Consider the following 23,777-nt stretch of genomic DNA (forward strand, 5'->3'; position numbering starts at 1 on the left):
CACATCTTGTGTGGATGTGACGATACATATGCTGCACACTAACTATGCCAAGCGAAATCTAAACTTATGCCTTCTTTAAATTTTGTTGAATGTTGAAAGTTTTGTCTTATCCGATATAACTAGCGAGATGTTATAACCAGTGTTTTAAAAGGCAGTTCTGGGACTCGCCTCGGGGCGGGCACTAGCAAAATGCCCCAGGGCTCACGTGCGGGGCTTAATTCCTGCGAGGCTTACGCCCTAAGCGCCCGATTGTACGCCTTAAACACGCCTAACGCCCAACGCTCGGGGCTCGCCTAACAGTTCTTACACAATTATATGTTAAATTCCTTAATTAAAACCGTTGACCCTCATAATTCTTTAACAAATGATTGATACTTAATAATTTTTCATTTACCGAAATAAGAAAATTGGGTATAAATCAAATAACAAGTCGTAGTATTGCATATTTACTATATGAGAACATCGTGAGGGTGAATATCACTTAATATTTCTTTTAAGAATACATAACCGAATTGTGAATTTTCACTTGTCATTGGTCTTTTGTCCTATGTATCAAAATTATCATATTTTATTATTTCTCTATTTGAAAGTAATTTTATTTTTATTCATGAAAGAGTTACGTTTCAATTATAATACTGATAAAGTTGTTTATAGAGAAATACAATGAATAGAATGATAATAGTATTGTTTTAACAAATTGTGATTTTTCATTGTTTGAAAGTTAAGATGTTAGATTTGATTTGCATTTCATAATAACTTTTATTTCATTGTATTGTTTATACGTGTAAGGTTATATATATATACACACTTTTCTTTTATTTTTTATGTAATTTTACCTATTTTAAAATATTTACTATAATTATGTTATTTTATGAAATACAAAAAATTAAATACCCATGGGGCTTACGCCCCGTGCCTCGGGGCTTACGCCTCAGCGAAGCATATGTAAAACACCCCGCCTTATTAAAACACAGGTTATAACACATATGCCGAAGGGACCACAAATTTGAGGAGAAAAAAGTAAAAATTACACAAAAATGGGGACGTTTGAGCGAAAAATCCCAATTCCTTCGTCATTTGCACTTTTGACCCTATTTGAAACGGACACCAAAAGCACATGGTTAACTAGAGGTTCCTCAATCTACACAAAACCCATTTCTCCAGAACTTTGAAATTCCTCAATTCACTTCTTCCAGTGTTCAAAACCCGCCAACTATCAGTTTCTAAGCTTCATAATTAGGTAATTAATCTTCAAAATTCGCCCCAAACTTTTATAATCTCAATTATGCACACTCGTATACAATTTACGCTAGTTTCAATGCTCTAAAGTAATTGTTAAACCCTAGGTACGTTACACTTCCAAATTTTTGATCTTCTTAACTTTTTCATGTATTTGCTTTTATTTATTTTTTAATTTTGTAGGTGTATGCGGAGCTATGGAGATGGAATTGTTTACGGAGGCAATGCCTGAAGAAGATAACTGTTGTATTGATGAAAATAATGATGTAAGTTTCGTTATCACTGCCCTGTTTATTGGTACTCCATATGTCCCAATTTACGTGACACTCTTTCCTTTTTAGTCGGTCCAAATACTCCCTCTGTCCATTTTTACTTGGCACGGCAAAAAGTTACATTGTATAATTTAGTGTAGATTTTCTGTGTTTATGTCAGTGTTATCAAAGGCGCGCTTAAGCCCTGAAGCGAGGCTCAAAACATGTTGAGCGCTTCGCCTTTCGCCTCGCTTTATGTGCGTTTCAGTGTTGTCATCAAGGCTCTAAGACATACTTTTCCTTGTCAATGAGCCTCTGTTGGAGAGGTGACACTAGATGATTGATATTTCACTTTATCGTAATGTTTTTACAATTTCTTTGCCCATATATTTGTTATTCATGCTTATTATTATTAATTTTGGACTAAACATATATATATATTTGTATTTTGCCACCATTGCGCTTTTTTGCATAAAAGCCCATGCTTTATTTGTGCTTTGCGCTTAAAGCCCCAGCTAACCTTAGAGCTTTTTTGCGCTTTTCGCTTTGAATAACACTGGTTTATGTATATATATTAACTTTTGAATACCCTGAACAAATGCAAAAGATTAGCACAAGTAGTCCAGGTTGTTCAAAATTGTCTCTGGCGTCCTAGGTTCGATTCCCAGGAACAACATTAATTATTATATTTATGTTGTTTTTTCCGAACCCCCTGATTGAAAATCCTGGATCCGCCACTGGGCACGCCTATAAGGAGCCAAAAATAGAATTATAATTTTATTATATCACCCCTAGTTATTGCTAAGTAACTTAATGATTGAAAGAAATAAAACTTACTTTAAAAGTTGTGCAACTAATAAAAATTCTTTGAACTTTCCAACTTAATAATTAATAATAAGGGTAAAATAGATATGAAATGGTAAATTATCTCTTGGTTTTTCAAACTGGACAAGTAAAAATGGACAACTATTTTTAGTATAGATGATAAGTAAAAATGGATGGAGGGAGTACTAGCTTATTTAAGTATTTAAGTATAAACTTCCTATTTTACCCTGAAATGATTTATAGCCACACAAATATCTATGACTTATTTTAGACCACAAATTTCAAAAGTCTTTCCTTAATCTTAAACTTCGTGCCCAATCAAATACTATCACATAAATTGGGACACAGGGAGTACTATTATATAAAACTAAATGGGTATTTGTTTATGTCAGTTGGCCTAACTAAGTATTCAACACTTAATGTGGTTACTCCCCTAAAGCTTGATTAGCCTGAAAAGTGGGTCATCACTTGCTCATACAGATGAGAAATACTATTCATGTAATTAAGGAGCCGTTTGGACATGATTAAATCATGTTTGGATGTGCAATTTGGATTTCTTAAGTTGCAGTTTTTTTTATAAACTTAAAAACCCCACAAGTTGTGAAAACGATTCAAATTTTCCCAATTCTTATACAATCTTATCAAATGAGTAAATCACAGTTCATAATAAAATTAATACGCTACTAGAAGGCCTTTCTAAAAAATACAACATCAATTGATCAAACTTTAGTTCAATAAAAAGGAAAATTAACATGAATAGTAATGTAACTACTTTTTAATATAATCCTCCCACATGGTAAACATGATTGGTAAATATATTTTACCAACCTGCAGATTAATATTTAATACAATTGATTGGTAAATATATCTACCAATTTATGGGTCTTTTTTTACAAAATATAAACATATGGGTCAAATTTTACATTTATATTTTTTGAAATCATGATTTCAAATCCCAAATCATGCCTTTTTGGATGATTTGGGATTTCATCTCATGAGATGAAATTAGAGATGAAATCGCATGTCCAAACGCCTACTAATTTTTTTTATTCTATGGGTGTGTATGGTAAGAAGGAAAATGTTTTCTTACTTATTTTCTAGTGTTTGGTAAGTAAGAAAAAATATATTATCCCAAGAGCATATATATGTACAACAACAACATACTCAGTGTAATCCCCCATTTATATGTAATCTACCAAAATATTATGGGGGTGGGATGGGGTGGGGAGTGGGGGTTTAGGGGTGGTGGGGGGTGGGATGGTCAAGGTGTGGGGGTTGGGGGCGTTGAATGGGTGGGAGGAGACAATGAACTTGGAATGTGACTTGTAGAACTTGTTTTCCCTACTTCCATTAACGAAGTCATTATCCTCATTTTTAAGGAACTTGTTTTCCTTGAGAAAATGTTGTCCAAAATATTGGACCAACCAAACATGACCAAAACACACCCTATTACGAGTTCAAAGTCAGAAACTTGAAGAAGATGGGTGTGCAAACTCTTGGAAGGAGAATATAATGCTGTCTTAAATATGTCCAAAGATGACGGAAGATGAGCCAAATGAACCATATAGTCTTTAAAAAGTCGATCTTTCATGTAGGCACAAAATGAATTATATCGTGCCTAACCGTTTGATGTACATTTTTCTTTTCGAAGTGGACTGATCCCAGATGCATTTTTTTTAGTTAATTTACTGAACTAAGATTCTGATTAAAACTTTTCATGGAAGTTTATGTTGAAGCGTATATGGATTTCATTGCAGGATCCGTCGATGTTGGACGGTGAAAGATGTGGGATATGTATGGATGTTGTCATTGATAGAGGAGTTCTAGACTGCTGTCAACACTGGTAATTAACTAAACTATTTTTCCAACTTCATCACTCTGTGTGACATTGAAATAGAGAAGGAAGCAACTGTAGTTTGGCATAAATGGATGTTCAGTGCGTTTATATTTGAGAGACCTTTGGCTTCTCCATTTTTTCCTGTTCTTTCCTCTTTCCCTTAAGCGCGGTTAGTTGACTTACTCTTTTCTTAGTGCAATTGATTTATCCGACCCTGTCCCTTCACGACAATCCTAAGTTTAATACTATTATGATTTACTCTTGATACGACTTCTTTTTAGCATACTACGTCCATGTGCCTGCAAGGCTGTAACAGTATGTGGAGTTCAGAAATTTCTATGCTTGACAGCACACATGATTTTTGTCTTGGGTGGCAGTTATGCTTTGTTCTCTTTGAGTAGACATTCTGCAGAATGCTTCAATTACGACGTTTTTATTGTTTATCTAAATTATTCATGACTTCGGCATATCACTCTGCAAATCAGCTGTAATCTTGATTGGCCTTGTTGTTTATGTGACTCTGATATATATTTTTGCTGATGATGCCACATCGCCCGAAATTATGCGAATTTCCAGTTCCACGACTTTTATCTTCATCTTCTGTTACTGCTTATGATGAGTTGCGATATTTGTGAAGCCAATTACTGTACCTGCATACCATAAGAAGTAAGGTTTTAGTAAAGCTTTGTGAATGTGGACATTACTGAGATTAATTTTTTCAAATTTGGACTTTTATCCAACCTCTGCTAACTCCTTGCACAGACACAAATAATGACCTGAGCTCGTCATTTAAAATTTCAGGTTTTGTTTTACATGCATTGACAACTGGGCTACCATCACAAACTTATGCCCACTTTGCCAGAGTGAATTTCAATTGATCACTTGTGTGCCTGTAAGTAACTGGAACTATTGGTGCTGCTTCACATTGTTTAATCCTCTTTCTCAATTCATTAATGAGTTCAACAATGTCTTAGTTACACACTTATCGTTTAATGCTTGCTCTTTGTTTGCCGATGGTTCTGAGGTTTTTCTCCCATCTTAAGTCAATTGTAGAAGTTTTCGTAAAATTATATTGAAAGATCTTTGAGGAGCCCAATTAATTTTTACTAATTTTCGTGAAGGTATTTGATACCATAGGGGGCAGCCAGACTGAGGAGGATTTATATACCAGGTATAGTTGTTGTGTTTGTTTCTTTATCAAATCTATATCAATCACTACATCTTTTCCAGTGATGGTCATTATCCACTGCTGAAAAAGAAAGATTCAGTTAGATCCATTTCTTTTGTTAATTTGATTGGGGAAAAGAAGCAACTATACACTTGATGTAAAAAGAACACCCAATGGAGGGTTGGTTGTAAATGTGTGATCTTGAAATTGTTCGAGTTGTGAGATTAAACAATATGGAATATGGATATACTAGCCAAAAATAAAGGTATATGTGAAGAACTTTAGAGAAATAAAGCCACAAAAAAGAGAAAACCTGAGAAAGCCTCAGTTTGGCTGGTTGCCTGGTTCAAAGGAAATCACTTGGCAATCACAAGTGAAAATCTATTGTCTTTGCAAATCTTTGAAAGCACTACCTTTGTTTTTCTCCACAAATGTGAGAACTCATAAGCCTCGGTCGTGCTGGTTCACAGGAAATCACAAGTGAAAATTTAAAACCTTTTTGCAAATTCTTAACATTTTCACAATTCCTTTCTCCTCAAAATGGATGCTAAAGATTTTCTACTGTTTGTGTAGTGACTTTTCTTGTGCTTCAACATTCTAGCTGACCTAATAACTATCTGGAATACTAAAAAAATTCTACTTATAAGATATTTGTGTTGCATGTTTTGGTCTTTGCTAATGGCATATAACGGTCTTTTCCAACCACTTCCATAAGACTGCATAGTTGCAGCTCGTGTGATGCGTGATGCTGCAAATGTACTCCTGTAGATAACTCTCTCACTATTATCAGAAATCTCAACTTTCTTTTGAAGCTGATGCTGTATTTTTTAGATTTACTGCAGTTAATTGCTGTACTTGCTATCTGAGCTTCATGTTACTCTTTCCAAGTGACATGTCAGGTCCAGGGCATCCCAATTGGATTGACTGGGATGACAGTTTCTTTTTTTTTGGACAAAAATATTTCTTTTTTTTTTTTCGCCCTTGCGAAAACTTCTGGATAGGTATCCTACATCTGAACCGAATTCTGATATTGAATAATACGTAATTGATCGAACACTACTTGAAAACGGCTCTTCTGCTCCGAAACGGACTGTTCCAAATGTTCCTGGAAATTCTTGAATCGCTCTTGCAGGTTTCTGTATCATTTATTGTTCTTCCTTAGTTTTTAAAGTTTGGACCTTGAGGTTCAAGGTTGTTGAGTATGGATATGGTGAAAGCTTCTAGCCATAGTCTGAGTTTTAAAACTTAATTTCCTAAAGTTTATACTGAGATACATTATCCAAAGAATATTATTTTCAGTCTCAGGTAATTCAGTATAGATCTTTGATCTTATATCATGCATATCTTCTGAGAAGGTTTAATTTAATAATGCTCATTCTCTAGCAGTGGCTTGATTAGTTATTATCTGCTAGTAAATTGCAAGCAATTACTATCGAGTTTAACTCTCTGATCTTTGCAGAGATGATGATTGGTCCATTGAAGGGAAGACTAATACTCTTTCATTCCCATCATACTATATCGACGAGAATGTGAGTTAACATGTTCCAGTGACTGTGAGTAGTCATTGTCCACCTTTGCTACTGGCACCCCAATCTCTATGGGAGCCATACCTGTAGAGCCTGCATAAAATAAATACGCTGAAATCTCATGACTTCCTTTTGATCAACTCATAGTTTTCCTTGCACATAATAAATTACTTATGAGATTCGGGACTGGTTGTATGCAAGTCATGTAAAGCTGCATTACTTCTTCACTTCTTTGACATGCAACATACTATGCGTTCTCATTTCTCTTCCCATGCTTCCAGTGCTATCATTTGACTTCCTACACTAGAACAAAACTCTATTAGGTGATGTAATAGTTTCATGCTTAGAAAAGCTGAGATTATGTTTCTTATGTCATTCATTGCCATCCTAGCAGTAAGATTTCTTGCATATTAATGAAACAGAGTTTTGCTAGTAGTGGTTGTCTTTTGTTGGAAATCTTATGCATTTTTTTGGGGTTTCGATGAGACGATGACTATTTTGGTCATATTGCGTTCTTATGTTGGAGTCAACTTTTTGTCTGTAATTACTATGTTTTGTCTTTTCTAGGCAGTTGTCTGCTTGGATGGAGATGGCTGCAAAGTTCGGGCTGGCGCAGTTAAAAATGAAGGAGATCTGAATCTTGATACGTCAATTGCTTGTGATTCATGTGACATATGGTATGGTAATATATTTTTTTTTTGATCAAGTAAAAGATTTCTTAATCTAATAGTAACTGTTTTGCTAATATAATTGCCTACTGCTAAGTTGAATAATTCTGTGTGGATGATGTGAAAAGACGAATACAGCCCTTTCGTTTTCTTTCTCCGTTTTGCTTATTGCCTGTTTAGAGCATGTTTGGTTTTGTGTACATGTAAAGCACTGATGCAACAGAATGTTGTGATGTATTCGGAGGGTTTGTATAAAATTGATAGCATCGTAGTTATGGACCTAAGATGCAGTAAGGAGAGTGATCCACAGATGGTATAAGCTTTGCAACATGGCATTTGATGAGAGCTTGAGAAGCACCCCATGGATATACTTTGTGTTGTGGAATTTCTTATTTTACATATTCTACAACAATTTACTTCCTCCATCTCAAAATTTGGTCTACTTTGACTTGCACAAGGTACCCAAATGGATATCCTTGTTGCCAATGTTAGTCAGTTCCATATTGGTTGATGGAATGGATTATTGTCTCCTTATGTTGTTGGACCTAGAGTTAAGTTCAACCCAACGCCCATTTCTCTTAGCACGGTAACGGAGACAGACTCATCTAAAAGCCTGTTTATGTATCTTCTAAATAATGTTATCACTTTCTCCAGCAGTGAGGTTTCCCGTAACTTTTTCTCCTACTGTAAACTTAAACTTAGGAAGTGCTTCATGCAGCTGAAGTTCTTAATTTCCTTACTTCTTTTTCAAGGGCTTCTCCTCTGAGTGATACTTTGCATATATGTGAGTAGGTATCATGCCTTTTGTGTTGGATTTGACACTGAGGACACTTCTGAAAGTTCATGGCTATGCCCAAGGTAAGTAAGCATGAGTATTAGTTCCACATTTCTTTGTTTATGTGTATTTAGCAGCCGAACATGTGTAGATTTCCGTTAGCTGCTATTGTTTTATGTGTGACTTGTCTGTTTTTGAGACTACACAAAGATTATGCCTGATTTGTAATTAGCTACTGCAATTATGCCTAGAATACTTAAAATTAGTCAGGACTTGTAATCTTGCCTAGAATCATAATTTTGTAGTTTATATAAACTATAATCTTTGTAACTTACTAAGAATATCAACCATGTTTGAGAGAATAACCAAGTTCTACAATCTTTTTCAATCTATTCTATTTAATTGTCATGCTAACAGATTTAGGGATTAACTTTATCTGATAACTGAAAAAAATCAGATTTAGGGAGTAATCCCAACTCTTTGAAACTCAACTGTGTAGTTTAAAAGGCACTTCAGTACACTTCTACGCTGATCACCGGCACGGAAGATCGAGCTGTACCCCTTTTAGCTTGTGAATTTTTCTAGCTAAAACAGCTTCTTCAAGAATTGATGTATAATGAAGTTAAACAGATTAATGTTACCTTCTCCAAAAAAAAAAAAAAAAAATGAAGTTAAACAGATTAAGCTGATATGTAATCAGTTTGCCTTTCTGATCATCTCAATCCTGTTTGTAACAAGAACTTATAAAGGTGAATTTTCATTATACTAGACAGAATATTAAATTTGGATGTATTGCCATTGGTTTGATCCACTCAGTTTAGATAATTTCCATGGTTTTGGATGTATTGTCATTGGTTTCGCCAACTCAAATTACCAACTTGTAGATCTTTGTATTAAATTCCTTACAAGTCCTCAGATTTAATATAATGTTACAGTCTAGACGTATAACAAATAGGCTCTAGCTTGAGGGGGAGTGTTAAGATTATGCAAAGACAATACTTGAATAATTACTAATTTAGGTGCCGTAGTCGTGCCTAGAGTGTTCAGGATTAGTTAAGATCTGTTGTCTTGCTTAGAATTGTACATAAATTTGTGTAGTTTGCCTAAATTGCCACCTATAGAAAATTCCTTTTAAAAATGCCTTCCACATATAGTTTTATTTGTCAATGTATCTTTGGATTTTAAAAAAATGTATCCTTGGATGGAGGTAAGTTGATATTTTAATCTTGAGCACCTGTTGTGGTTTTAAACATAACTCTTATTATTACCACGCTATGCAGATGTGTAGACAAGCTACCCGAAAAGTCAGAATCTTACAAGAAGTTTGGTCCAGAAAATGCCAGCAATAACTGTTTGCTTGAGGCTTCTTTTTCAGGGGAAGTGTCTGTATCTGTTGCTGATGCTGGTGAGACGGCTGTTGTCGTCTCGATTGTTGAGAGGAACAAACAGGATGAAGTACCAGGCAGAAAACTTTTAAATCTAGATACTGACGAGGCTATAAATACTGGCATTTTGATCCATGATCCTGTTCCTGATACTCCCAGTATAGAACTGTCCTTGCCACAAAATGAATGTCCAGATTCAGCGCAGCCTTCTGCTACCCCTGTGGATGTGAAGTCTGATTCATCAACGCAGTTAATTAGTAATGAACCGGTTCAACCAAATCTAGATCTTCATCTGGGATTGTCAGTGAACTCATTTTCAGCATGTAATGGTATGCTTACAATGTTTCGGGAATTTCTTTTGTTCCTTTGGATTTGGATATCTGTCTTAAGCTGGGGCAGCTAGATAGCTAAGCTATTAATGTTCTATGCATCTCCAGTAGACGTTACAAATGCGAAGGTAGCTGGAGATCAAGTACCTCAAGCTGCACGACCGACGAATACGTCAGAATGCCTTCCTCCAGGTATATGACCGTAGGCCGTAGCAAACAACTTTCCCAAATGTTGGATTCTTGAACATTGTTGCTTCCTGAAAACGTTTAGTTCATTATAAACTCTATTGACATGTACATACATGCTTGCATATTTTTCTTCTCTGAAGTGTTTGCCATTGATGTGTCTGTCTAAGTATATGACCTTAGCAAACAACTTTTCTAAATATTGTATTCTTGAGCATTGTTGCTTGCTGAAATTTTTTAGTTCATTATAAACTTTATAAGACATAGGTACGTGTTTTTTTTTTCTTTCTGAAATGTTTGCCGTTGATGTGTCAGGTGAAAAAGTGACGCTTGATAAGAACGAGGACAAGGTTGTGGCTTCCGGTGCAAAAAGAAAGCGCAGGGAAAACAGGTATTATGCAATTAAACCTCTTCATTTGATTAAATAGGATCATTGTTTCTGATTATCTTAACGCTTAAACCTGATGCTATCCAGTGAAAAAGTTGCAACTGTACCTGTGATGATCTTTTTTTTTTTTTTTTTACATGGGTTCTTTAAGTGGCTTAAGCTCATGTTTCCAGCTATGTTGCTCGGACTCTTCAAAAATATTGACGGGTGCGTGTCGGACACTCCAAAAGTAGTGCATTTTTGGAGAATCCAACACTGGTGCGGCAACGAAAGTGAAGAGTCCACGCAGCTTAGGTTGCCAATGACTAATTGACAAAACATGTGGCTACTAGTTGCGCATCATCTGGCATGACTCTCCTGGACTTGCCCCTGGCGTACATATTAGAAAATTGAGATGTTCCATGTGACTGAAGTCACTGAACAACTTTGATCTTTTTCACTGAAAAACTTTGATCTTTTTCTTCCTATGTAAGACATAGAAATTAAAAGATAGACATTGAATTGTAATGCGTCCCCATATTTTTTGTGATTGGGTATGTTTTAAACATCTAGACGTATCCCAACGTTACATGCAGTCTGCTAGTTGCATATTAGTTTTCTTTTCCTCTGTACAGGTTGAACAACATTTTTTTTCTTTCGATAAGTGATAAAGGCATGTCAAGCCTATTAATTGGCGGGAAAGGCTCAGAGTCTTTGGGGACATAAGCAACCCGATCTGGGCTTCTTTTTAATGACCTGTACTTCTTCTTGGAACTTCTTGCACACTGACAAGATATTAATTGCCTAATCTTGTATTTCACTATTCATAATATATTCACCTAATTGCTTTTTGAAAATGATTCAATGTTTCTTTCCAATTTCCCTGTGCATTCATGTGTATTGGGTTCTCACAAAATGTAATCCTATGAAGCATGAGTTTTAAGTAGCCATCACCAGTCTATGTTGTTGTCACGTTAAGCACTAGTCTTGTGGAGATATAATAATCATCAAGTGCTATAGAAGTTAAGCTCTCTAAATAACTACTATATGCTATCGTTCTATCAGAAACCTGCTAGAGCCAAATGTTCAACAACTGCGACCTTCTTTATTAAGTTTACTTTTGTCCTCCATTTCTATTAGGATTGCTTACAGTTCTGATAGTGATTGCAGAAATGCTGATGATGGAGGCATTAGAGCCAAAGCTGAGCCTGCCAATTATCCGAAGAGAGTTAAAATCGAGGGAACCAGTGAGCAACTTAATACAAAGGAGCAACCTCCAGTATCTGCTTCTGACAAGTCCGATAAACCTCGAGCAGTCACCTTGAAGGACGAGAAAATGAAATGTAAACCTGAAAATAAAAATCTTAGCACTGACATAATGAATATAGTTCAAGGAACAGGTCGTAAAACTTTGAAGAAGCTTGCACATAGCAACCAGGATGGAATGTCCTCAGAACTAAGAGAAAATGCAGCTCGCTTGAGGGTTAAAAAGATCATGCGGAGAACTGGTGATGAGGACTCATCAGTGCTAGTTGAAAATCTGAGGAAAGAAATTAGAGAAGCTGTTCGTAACAAGTCTTATGGGGATAAAGGGGAAAAGCATCTTGATCCGAAACTTCTTACTGCTTTTAGAGCTGTTGTGACAGGATCTACAACTGAAACTAAGAAGCCTTCTGTGGATCTGAAAGCAAAGAAGTCACTGTTGCAGAAGGGAAAAGTACGTGAAAACCTAACCAAAAAGATTTATGGTATTGGAGGAAGACGACGGAGAGCATGGACTCGGGATTGTGAAGTAGAATTCTGGAAATACAGATGCTCAAACATGTCAAAGCCTGAGAAGATTCAGACATTGAAGTCGGTTCTTGACCTCCTGAGAGATGATTCTGAGAATGCAGCAACAAAGCCTGTGAATGAAGGGGAAGGAAGGTCTTCCATCCTTTCAAGGCTATATTTAGCAGATAATTCGGTTTTTCCAAGAAAGGAGGATATCAAGCCTGCCTCTACCCGTACTGTTGTTGGAGCTGATCAGAACAAAGATAACGGATTGACATCAAGCACTTCAGCAACATCTTTTGCTAGTCCATCCAGTATAGTTCCACCCGTAAATGTGTCTTCTGTGGTGGTGGCTTCTCCTTTGGAAATTAAGGGGGCCAAGGTAAGTGTCCCAACCACTAAGGCTGATATTACCAGAAATGTACTTTCAATCAAAGGCACTGATAGGCCGTCTACATCAACATCAAGTGGTTTGAAATTGTGTACCAAGGAGGAAACAGCTGTAAAATGTGATAATACAAGGAGCGATAAGAGGAAGTGGGCACTAGAGGTTCTTGCAAGAAAAACAGCAGCAGCAAGCAAGAGCGGGACCCTGGAAAATGAAGAGGACAGTGCCGTACTGAAAAATAATTATCCTTTGCTAGTACGTTAATTCTTTTTTCCTTTTGTACCATTTCTTTTTGCTGCCTATTGTTCTGCACCTGATCATTTCTTGTTTTTAAACTTCTGAGCAGGCTCAGCTACCGAAAGACATGCGGCCAGCTTTGGCACCCTGTCGTCATAATAAAATCCCCATGTCCGTCAGGCTGGTAAGCACTGTCCTTTTCATTTCAAGTCTTTTCTAAGTGTACTTGTTACCCAGGCCCCAGGGTGATAATTTTGCTATTCTATGGTCTGATATTCGAGGTGTTAGAATGTTATGGTAAGAGTGCTATAAAAGTTGCATATTGTTGCAGGAAACAATGTGCCTAGCATGTATAAATTGGTGTGCCCTTGTTTTCATCATATCTTCAATAAATCTGTCTCCTCGCCAGTTTTTATTTATTTAAAGAATTTGGTAGCAGATTCAGTTTCAAAAAGAGAATTTGATTGCAGAGCCTCTACAGCGCTCAATTAGCTTCGCGTTATCTGCAAGTGGCTTTAAATATTCTGCTTCTGTTTCCTCTTTCCGGTGACCGTTCCAGAGACACTAATCTTATTTCTGATTATTGTTACACTTGCACGATACCTTTTCAGCAACTATTCTGGTGGCACCACTTTTCTTTCCAGCGGCCGTTCCAGCCGTTTCATGCCTCTTTCCAGTGTCTATTACGTCACCATTCCTCTTATGGAGACTTTTTTGGCATTGGCACACCTCTTTTCGGTTTATTATTTGGGGAGCAGCTTCTCCAATGAGATTCCAGATGACCTCAACTTTTTTGTTAACTTTGCATTTTTTTTTTTGGCGATATTTACTTCCTATATTTTCAAAGCAAGCAAACTCAAGTTTGTCTCTTCACTTTGAGTTTGAGGGTGCTTGTTAGAGTGTTTAAGGGGGAGCGTTACGATGTTAGGATTTGAGTGTTACAAAGTTGGATATTTTCCCACATTGAGTAAATATCCTATTTATATTGTGTCAAACATCTATAAGCAGATGTTCCATATATTCATTATGCCATCAAGCCTTTAATAACCCTTTTGTTTTCCTCATGGAAAACGTCGTACTGCTGGAGATGCTCACCACATAATGAAAAAGAAAAATAAGTGAAAGAGATAAACAAAAAGGTTCATATGGACTGATGGAAAAGAATCCCCATTATTCTGATTTATTTTGCAAAAATGAGGATCTATGAAGTTATTTCTTTAGCTAAGTATGTGATGCTCCTACATGGCGGTGGAGGTGTGTTTAAGCGCTGGAGTTAGGTGCAAAGCAGGTTGACTGTTTCAACTTCCATAGACAGCTCCAGTTCAGACACCAAGACACTAAGGCGCACATCTCATCACCCATCGGCTGTCTTGAATGAGACAACATGAAACAATAACTGTTTCACTTAATTGCATTTGTTTCAGTTCCTCTGTCAATATAATTAGTGTTTGTGTTTATAGTCATCATTCTTGAATTGTATACGGTTCCCCCCCCCCCCCCCCCCCCCCCCCCCCCCCCCCCTCTCTTCATTTGCATCTTTCTTCCTTAAAGCCGAAACTTCATTTGTGGTTTGCGCTTAAAGCCCGACAATTCTCGACACTTCTTTTTCTTTGCTTTTTTTGTCTGCTTTACTCTTTTGAAGCAGCAAGGCATTTGCTACTGAAAGCACTGTTGTGAAACACGTCTCTATATTTTGTTTCCTGTTTGGTCTTTGATTCTCAAATTTGACGGAGAACCCTGAGCTCCTAGGAGATAGCTTTATTATCTTAGGTAGCTAGAAATCATTCTCACAGTAGATATCTACATTATCACCACAATTCCACTAGCATCTATTCCATATGTTGATTGGCATCTAACAACTTGTTAATCCTTCACATGTGATAATAGGATCTATTCAAAGTCTTGTCCCTTCGGGACGTCCAATAGAATTAAAACTATACAGAATAATGACTTATTCAAAATCCCTAGTTAGTATGTTGCTTATTGGATTACAGATCCATATAACCAGGAGATGAATGGTGCCCTTTTTTTTTACGTTACCTTTCTAAAAAAATAGTACAGATTTTTCCTCTATAATATAACAGATTCCTAGGGGATTTTTTTCCTTATAAAATGTTGTCCGTTTGCTCTGTTCTCCCATAACCACAAACTGAGCAAATCATTCATCTTGGTTATATGTAATTTATCAATTTTTTCCTCTGGTTTTTCTCTCAGGCTCAACTTCACCGTCTCACTGAGCACCTCTTAAGGAAAACAAATCTGTCAGTTATGTGCAGAACAGCAGAAACAGAGCTGGCAATTGCAGACGCGGTTAATATTGAAAAGGAGGTTGCTGATAGGTCTAATAGCAAACTAGTATATGTAAATCTCTGCTCACAAGAACTGCGCAGATCAGACAATGCCAGTCATGTTGGTGTTGCAGAGCCAAATCCTTGCCAAACATCAGAAGTTCTAAGTAACTCATCAGAAGAATTAAGCGACGCCCATTCTTCTGATCCAGCAGTCAATGAAGCGCTAAGAAATGCAGGACTTTTGTCCGATTCACCTCCAAATAGTCCAAGTTGCCCCTTGGAGGAAGTCAAAGAGGAAATTTGCATATCAAAAGAAGTTGAAGATGACGGGCCAGAGAATGTGTTTGAAGTGGATGCTCCTCCAGAACTTGATATATATGGGGATTTTGAATATAGTTTGGAGGATGATGACTTTTCTGGTGCTGGAACTTCAATGATCTCTGCGCTGCAGCCAGAAGAATCTAAAATGAAACTTGTCTTCTCCACAATCTACCCTGTGGGATCTGATGGTTCTATGGAACTTCAAAATCACGAAAAACAGGACATTCCTGAAGGTCCTGTAGACACATCTTCCTTGAGTGGATGTGAAACAAGTGGTGGGGTTGGAAGCTCAACTGCAGCTGACCAGACTGAAAATTGCCTTGATCATAGTTCCCCGGCAGTCGATGAAGAGTCTATTGTAGACTGTGAAGAGTTGTACGGACCAGATAAAGAGCCGCTGATTCAGAAGTATCCTGAGATGGCATCACTCAAGCTTGATGAACTGGCCATGAACATGGAAGTTCAACAAAGCAATAGAGTCGATGAATCCAATCAGGCTTCAAAGTCTTCGGAGCAGGGAAACGACAGCAGCTCTACTGCTTCCAAATCACCTAACCAGCTTACCAAAAGTGAAAATCTACAGGTGAAGAAGACATCGAAATCCCTTGCTGAAAAGGAATCAGGCAGCAAAAACTCTGTATCGATGAAGGTAATAAATGAGCACTCGCTTTCCTAATCACTGATAAAACCATTATTCTCTTCCTGGAATCTTTTCTTTCGGGTACTAATTAAGTTATATTATGACAGGTCGAAGCATACGTGAAGGAGCACATTAGACCACTTTGCAAGAGCGGGGTGATCTCTGTTGAACAATACAGGTGGGCTGTGGGCAAAACCACTGAGAAAGTCATGAAGTATCACCCAAAGGACAAAAATGCTAATTTTCTCATCAAGGAAGGAGATAAAATTAAGAAACTTGCAGAGCAGTACGTTGAGACAGCTCAAAAACAAAAAAACTAACAAGTATCTGTCTTAGTGATAGTTACGCGATGTACAGCTTTTGACTCCTAGTTTTTTTTTTTCTCTATTCTTTTCCATATTGCTTCTGTTTTTGTATCTATGTCGAAGCTTAAAAAGTTACACTGGGGGACTAGGCTGATGTAAATGTAATTTAGTCTGAGTCTCAAAATTAGTGACTCAGACGACGAGGCATGTTCTTTTAGATTATAGACTAATTTTAAATGCAGAGTGCTGCATCATTTGAACTTTGGAGGGAACATAAATGTATTATGAATTTATGACTTAGTTGTATAAAGATTAGAAACTATAGAGATGCCAATTGGCAGTCGAAGCTTTACTGCAATTTTATGTAACCTATTCAATCCTTAATTTGTTACAAATCGAAAGTGTTTTTATCTTACAAATGTCATCTCACTTGGCAATATGCTTTGTTTTTTTTTGTGCTTTCTGGAGAAAGATTCATAGCACATATACTTCGATAATTCAACACCGAACTTATATGATGCGAGAACTAATACCAATAGGGCTATATTTGCTATGTCATATTTTTGCAAACTGGGTGAAGATTATATCCCCTCTATTATTTTGTGAAAAATCACTCTTCCTCATACACTGATAAAACCATTATTCTCTTCATTACCATAGCAAATAACCATACCAAACGCAGATAGCAAAGAGATGAGTGTGTTGTTAGGAATCTCCCAATATGCTAGTTTCAATAACTCTCGTTCTTAAAAGAATATTCTTGTGGCTTTTCCTGGTAAAAAATATAGTGAAATAAGCTTCTAAATCCAAATTTAAGGGGTCGAAATATTTAAAGATCCAACGGCGTTAAAATCTGCTTAATACGAGATATCAGATCAATCTTAAGGCTTTCATTTTCGGCAAGAGTTTGCCTTGGTTGTTAGTTGAGTTTCTCTTTTTCCTTTCCTTTTTTCTTCAGCATAAATTTTTACTTATAAATTGGTGCATTCTCTTTCTTGAAATTCTTATAAATTGGTGCATTCTCTTTCTTGAAATTGTACTTCTAAATTCATTCAGAGAACAGATAAAGAAATTATTTTGGTTCTGAGATTGCTACAAAATTTATGTTATTTAAGATAATTCTTATTTTATTATTATGTGCATCGAGCATTTGAGTCCCCCTTTCTTTTACATCAATCTCCGTAGATAGGTTTATGAATTTTGATTGCCATTTCCTTAATAAAGGGAAAATTTCACTAATAAACAATTTATGAGTCAAAATTACATATTCATAGGACATATTTTAAATTACAAACCTGCGGCCCAACAAATCATGGCCCAACTATAAAAGAGGCTAGATATTCTCTTTCAGCTTTGTTTGGATTGAGAAGGTAACTCCCATTAATTTCTCCTCCAAATCCTTGCGAAGATTTTGTTGGAAGATTTTTCATGATTTTCTCCAATATACAATCGTATATGGCAGTAAAATCGTGATTTCAGGTTCTTCGATTTCTCCGTCTAATCCTGCATTCCTTCAAATCTGCATGTAGATTTTGCTAGACTTTTTCCTTGATTATTAGTGATTTTCAGAGATCTTCGATCAAAAGTAAGAGAAAAACACTGATTTCGATTCAATTCTATTTAATGGAAGTTTATCCTATATACATTCAACATAGTGGTGAATAGAATTCTGAAAATAATTTTGTCAATTTTGTTGGGGATTTTGTTGTTATCGAATCTAGTTTCAATTTTGAAAACTTAGTTGCAGCAATTTCAAAACAAATCCGGGTTGATTCTGAATTGAATATCATAGAGATCAAGTTCATTCCGAAGGATGGTTTACTGCCTATGTTAATTCACAATGACACTGGTGTAGCCGTTGTGTATAACAGTGAAGAAGGTGTCAATTGGTGCTGGTTGTTCGGGTAGTAATTTGCCTGCTACAAATTCAGTGGGCTTAGGTAGAGGTGGACTTATACAAGAGATTGATGATGCATATACAATAGATATGATTGAGTTTGAGAATGATGAAATTGATGATGAGCATGATGAAGGAGTTAGTGAAACTGAAAACAATGATTGAGGTATAATAGAAAACGTTTTACACAAAAATGTTGCGGAGGATAAAATTTACATAAACAAGGAGACACTTGCTAGTGTAAGGAAAAACTATGCCCTGAGCAAGAAGTTCAAGTTTAAGGTGAAGAGATCAAGTGCAACAAGGTATGGTATAAAATTGTATATTCTGTATTTGTATAATTGAATAGTGCGTATGTTGATAGAGTGATTCGTGTACTGTATGTATGTGCTTTGTGGATATGTTTATGGATATTTGTGTATAAATTTGTATTAAGAAGTTTCAATTATTTACTACTAGGTATCACCTTTCTTGTGTGGATGAGAATTGTGATTGGAGTTTCAAATCTTCTGCCGTGCACATGGGAAAAATATTCAAAGTGAGGCATTTCAATAATGTTCATACATGTTCGTTTTCTGAAAGATACTTAATGCAACGTCAAGCTACTTCGGTTGTAGTTTCTGGTTTTGTTGTGGATAAACTTTCTGATCCAAAAAGCTAATACACTCCAAAGGATATACTAAGTGACATGCAACAGGAGCACTGCGTTAAGTTGAACTATATGAAAGTGTGGAGAGCTAAAGAAAAGGCAATGGAAATAATAAGAGGGAAACCTAGTGTATCTTATGGGGAGTTGCTGTCATACTTGTATATGTTGGAGTACACAAATCCAGAAACGGTTACAAGATTGTATAAGTCGGATGAGGGACGCTTCCTTTATGCATTTGTTTCCCTGTATTCATCTATCAAGGGTTGGGAATATTGTAGGCCAATAATGGTGGTTGATGGGAGCTTTCTCAAAGCAGCATATAAGGGGACTATTTTGACTACTTGCATACTGGACGCAGCTGGTGAGTACACTATATCAAGATTCCTTTCTTTTAATGGTTGTTGCAGTTTGTATATACTTGTATAAAACATGTATAATTGTGTATATTTTTCTATACTGACTGGCAGTGGGGTCATGAATGATTTTGGTCTTATCATTCTTCCTTCTTATAAACCTTTGTCTTCTTGGAAGATTTACCCCAACAGATTCAATGTCCTCTTCATCATCCCAACCCTCATCCTCATCTATTTCAAAGCTATCATCAGCAGAACTGTCAATGTAAGGTTCATCATCTCCTAATCTACCCTCAAGACTAACCTTACCTGTTGTAGTTTCATCAAATCCTAGATCCACACCAGCTTCACCTGCTGGAACCTCTTCACTATCAGGTTTTTCCCTCTCACTTCTTTTTCTCCTCTGAACTTAAATCCTCGTTTTAGCCCTCAACTCTCTTACCTCATCAGGCTCATCACTTGCATATCCATCCTCACCTTCCTCTTCTATGTCATCTACAGTTTGTTCACTATCATCAGTTGAGAAATTAGAACCCTCATCTAAGGAATCAGATCCAACTGGACCTAGATCTTCAAGATCTTCATGAACAACAAGTATAGAAGATGAAGGACCTGTTGTATTTTCAGCAGCACTAGCAGCACAAGTAAAAGAACAATGGGGTGGATTATTTTCAACTGAAGCTGCAGGTGTAGAAGAGGAAGGGCCTGCTGTATTTTCAGCAGTAGTATCAGCACAAGAAAAAGAGGAATGGGGTGCTGTTTCTTCAGGAGCAACAACAGGTGTAGGAGAGGTAGGAGGTATTTTTTCTGGAACAAAAAAATTTGAAGTAAAAGAGGAATGGGGTGGTGTGTTTAAAGAAGAATGGGGTGGTGTGTTTTTAGCAGTAGCAACAGGTGTATAAGAGGTAGGAGGTGGTGTTTTTTTACAAGTTTGAGTATAAAAGGACAAAGTTGTATTAGGACAATTTAAGAGCTCCTCAACAACCCTTTCATTACTACCTCTTTCATTGGCCCCTTTATTAAAAGGGAAACAAGATTTCTCCCTATCCCCATGACTAACATATTCTAATAAAGGTGAGTCCACAACTGCTTCATCAACCATGTGCTTGACAAAAACCTCCACAATATCACCATCATTCAAACCCACAGTCATATTTAAAATAACCTTACCACTATCAACATCTACCAAAATGCTACTATTAGGTGGCTTAATACTAAATGTGCAAGTATTTGTGTATCCTAATTCTTTAATAAAGTCTCTCAACTCAAAAAAAGACAACATATCAACATCGACATTGAATATATCAGTAACTTCCCCACCTTCATATATTGGTTCCCCATTATTTAACTGTAACACACCTCTATGGTACCATCTTAAGGTTACATACACAAAATCAGTCATGTACTACCTAAATACAAAACAAAAAAACAAAGAATAACAAATAATTCAACTTAATGTCAAACGGAATAAAAAAATGATAAGCATATGCATAGTAACTGAAAACCCTATACTACATCATTTTTTGAAAAAAAAAAATCAAACAATATGCACAATATGATAATAAATATGCTGATTACAGTTGGGGAACTATGAAAATTTGTTCTTTATAGTCCAGATTTCAGGTAAGGCGACAAAGCACAAAATCCTAGTATCGTTTTTTGAAAAAAAAAATGTAAAGAACTAACCTTTACTAGATGAACAATGAGCAGCAATGAAAAATAAACTTTAAATCGCCTTATGTACGTGATAATATGTTGACAAAGATTGGGGTTGAAAATGGTGTTGATCGTGATATTTGTATTAGGGGTTAGGTTTTGTGAATATGAGAATTGGGGGTGATTTAATTTAGATAATGGGTGGGTTACGGGTCGGGTTAATAAAAAATGGGGGGAAATTAAAGATGTGGCACGTGGGCCAGACGCGTGTGGACAAGCGCCTGTTAATAATTGGGGGTTGGCATATTGGACTGCCACATCAGCAAAAAAGGGGCATTTTAATGCTGAAATATTTTTTCCAGGGGGGTAATAGGACCAACGCAAAGGTTAGGTGTGTAGTTGAGATTTTGGATAAACGTTGGGGGGTATTTTGAGTATTTTCTCTATATGTGTATAATTGAATAGTACGTATGTTGATAGAGTGATTCGTGTACTGTATGTATGTGCTTTGTGGATATGTTTATGGATATTTGTGTATAAATTTGTATTAAGAAGTTTCAATTATTTACTACTAGGTATCACCTTTCTTGTGTGGATGAGAATTGTGATTGGAGTTTCAAATCTTCTGCCGTGCACATGGTAAAAATATTCAAAGTGAGGCATTTCAATAATGTTCATACATGTTCGTTTTCTGAAAAATACTTAATGCAACGTCAAGCTACTTCAGTTGTAGTTTCTGATTTTGTTGTGGATAAACTTTCTGATCCAAAAAGATAATACACTCCAAAGGATATACTAAGTGACATGCAACAGGAGCACCGCGTTAAGTTGAACTATATGAAAGTGTTGAGAGCTAAAGAAAAGGCAATGGAAATAATAAGAGGGAAACCTAGTGTATCTTATGGGGAGTTGCTGTCATACTTGTATATGTTGGAGTACACAAATCCAGAAACAGTTACAAGGTTGCATAAGTCGGATGAGGGACACTTCCTTTATGCATTTGTTTCCCTGTATTCATCTATCAAGGGTTGGGAATATTGTAGGCCAATAATGGTGGTTGATGGGAGCTTTCTCAAAGCAGCATATAGGGGGACTATTTTGACTACTTGCATACTGGACGCAGCTGGTGAGTACACTATATCAAGATTCCTTTCTTTTAATGGTTGTTGCAGTTTGTATATACTTGTATAAAACATGTATAATTGTGTATATTTTTCTATACTAACTGTATAATTATGTATATTTTTCTATACTGACTGTATAATTGTGTATATTTTCCTATACTGACTGTATAATTGAGTATATTTTTCTATATTGACTGTATAATTGTGTATATTTTTTCTATACTGATTGTATAGTTGTGTATATTTTTCTATATTGATTGTATAATTGTGTGTATATTGTCTAAACAGGGAATATCTTACCGCTAGCCTATGCACTTGTCGACTCAGAAAATGATGCATCTTGGGGATGGTTCTTCATGCAACTGAAGAATACTTTTAGGGTTCGGGAAGGAATGTGTATTATTTCGGATAGACATGATAGCATTCAGAATGCAACATCAACTGCTTACCCGGAAGTGCCTCATTGTTTTTGCATCTACCATTTGTGGAACAATGTCAAGGCACTATTCAGGAAAAATAAGGAAAAAGGGAGACCGATCTTTTTTGCTTTGGCTAAGGCTTACACCACTGAAAGGTTTGAACGCTACATCAACGAATTGAATAAAATTGATCGGCGAGTGCAGCCAGCCTTACTTGTTTAATGTTGGGTATGAACAGTGGTCTAGAGTAATCTGTAGAGTGAAAAGGACAATTTTCATGACATCCGATATCGCTGAGTCAATGAATTCGACAAACAATTTGCAAGAGAGCTTCTAGTAGGACGCTTGCTGGAGCTTTTGACAAAGTTGATGACACAATAGAGCTACGAAAATAAGAAACGTGCAACGGAGTCTACAGAGCTTGGCAAAATGTACAACAAGATGTTGAAGAAAAATATGATTGCATCACAGAACACGACGGTAAAAACTTGAGTATAATATTTCATTGTATTACTGAATTGCATCCATAATAACTGTCTTTTGTTTTCTTGAAAAAACTGTAGGCGATACCTTGTATAGACCAGTTGTACACAGTGGTTGGTTGAAGGGAAAAGGATAAACATAGTGGACCTCGGAGAGGGAATATGCAGTCGTAAGAGATTTCAAATGAACGAATTGCCATGCTGGCACGCTTGGGCAGTTATAAAGCACAATGGAATGGACCCAATCCAATTCTGCTCTTTCTACTATAAGAAGGATTATCTCATGAAAACATGGGAAATTCCTGTGAATCCTATTCCAGATGAGACTACATGGGTTGTCCCTAGAGAGGTCATGGAGAATGTGGTCTTACCACCAGAAGGGAAGAGAAGTGTTGGAAGACCAAAAAATAAGAGATAGAAACCGGCTTCAGAGACGGATAATAATAACAATAAGAAGAAGAGGGCTAAGCTTTCATGTGGGCTGTGTGGACAAGCTAGTCACAATAGGAAAACATGCAAAAATATACCAAAGAACTTAGTTTGAAACACTAGAATTTACGTTACGTTTCTAATTCATCGATGAACGCATACCCTTTTGAGTGTTCGGAGTATCTTATAAAGATACATTTCTTCCCTTTTGGGCTCAGTTTTCCGAACTTACCAAAACGATCTTTTACATATGCAGC

The 23,777-nt window shown here is 36.4% G+C and overlaps 2 protein-coding genes across 6 annotated transcripts; both read left to right on the forward strand.

The window, feature by feature from the left end:
• Nucleotides 1–1,011: 1,011 nt before the first annotated feature.
• On the forward strand, nucleotides 1,012–16,930 carry LOC132603796 (uncharacterized protein At4g10930). Of its 4 annotated transcripts, none has more exons than XM_060317032.1 (15): nucleotides 1,012–1,240; nucleotides 1,423–1,505; nucleotides 4,073–4,158; nucleotides 4,954–5,044; nucleotides 5,274–5,323; nucleotides 6,780–6,849; nucleotides 7,414–7,523; nucleotides 8,307–8,372; nucleotides 9,570–10,003; nucleotides 10,115–10,195; nucleotides 10,505–10,580; nucleotides 11,718–12,972; nucleotides 13,064–13,138; nucleotides 15,169–16,215; nucleotides 16,314–16,930. In XM_060317032.1, exons 2-15 carry the CDS (start codon nucleotides 1,437–1,439, stop codon nucleotides 16,524–16,526), a joined length of 3,723 nt encoding a protein of 1,240 aa, XP_060173015.1. In that variant the 5' UTR covers nucleotides 1,012–1,240; nucleotides 1,423–1,436; the 3' UTR covers nucleotides 16,527–16,930. The 4 variants fall into 4 exon arrangements, with proteins under 4 accessions (XP_060173015.1, XP_060173014.1, XP_060173013.1 ...); XM_060317031.1 differs by having other exon boundaries at nucleotides 1,013–1,346; nucleotides 10,112–10,195; XM_060317030.1 differs by having other exon boundaries at nucleotides 1,013–1,240; nucleotides 10,112–10,195.
• A 951-nt stretch (nucleotides 16,931–17,881) lies between these two features.
• LOC132602417 (uncharacterized) lies at nucleotides 17,882–23,169 on the forward strand. Of its 2 annotated transcripts, XM_060315275.1 has the most exons (4): nucleotides 17,882–18,713; nucleotides 18,868–19,418; nucleotides 21,642–22,192; nucleotides 22,479–23,169. In XM_060315275.1, the coding sequence occupies exons 3-4, from the start codon at nucleotides 21,871–21,873 to the stop codon at nucleotides 22,829–22,831; spliced, it is 675 nt and encodes a 224-aa protein (XP_060171258.1). In that variant the 5' UTR covers nucleotides 17,882–18,713; nucleotides 18,868–19,418; nucleotides 21,642–21,870; the 3' UTR covers nucleotides 22,832–23,169. The 2 variants fall into 2 exon arrangements, with proteins under 2 accessions (XP_060171258.1, XP_060171257.1); XM_060315274.1 differs by having other exon boundaries at nucleotides 17,882–19,418.
• Nucleotides 23,170–23,777: the final 608 nt, after the last annotated feature.

Source organism: Lycium barbarum, chromosome 7 (assembly GCF_019175385.1).
Source record: "Lycium barbarum isolate Lr01 chromosome 7, ASM1917538v2, whole genome shotgun sequence".
NCBI classification, from domain to species: Eukaryota; Viridiplantae; Streptophyta; class Magnoliopsida; order Solanales; family Solanaceae; genus Lycium; species Lycium barbarum.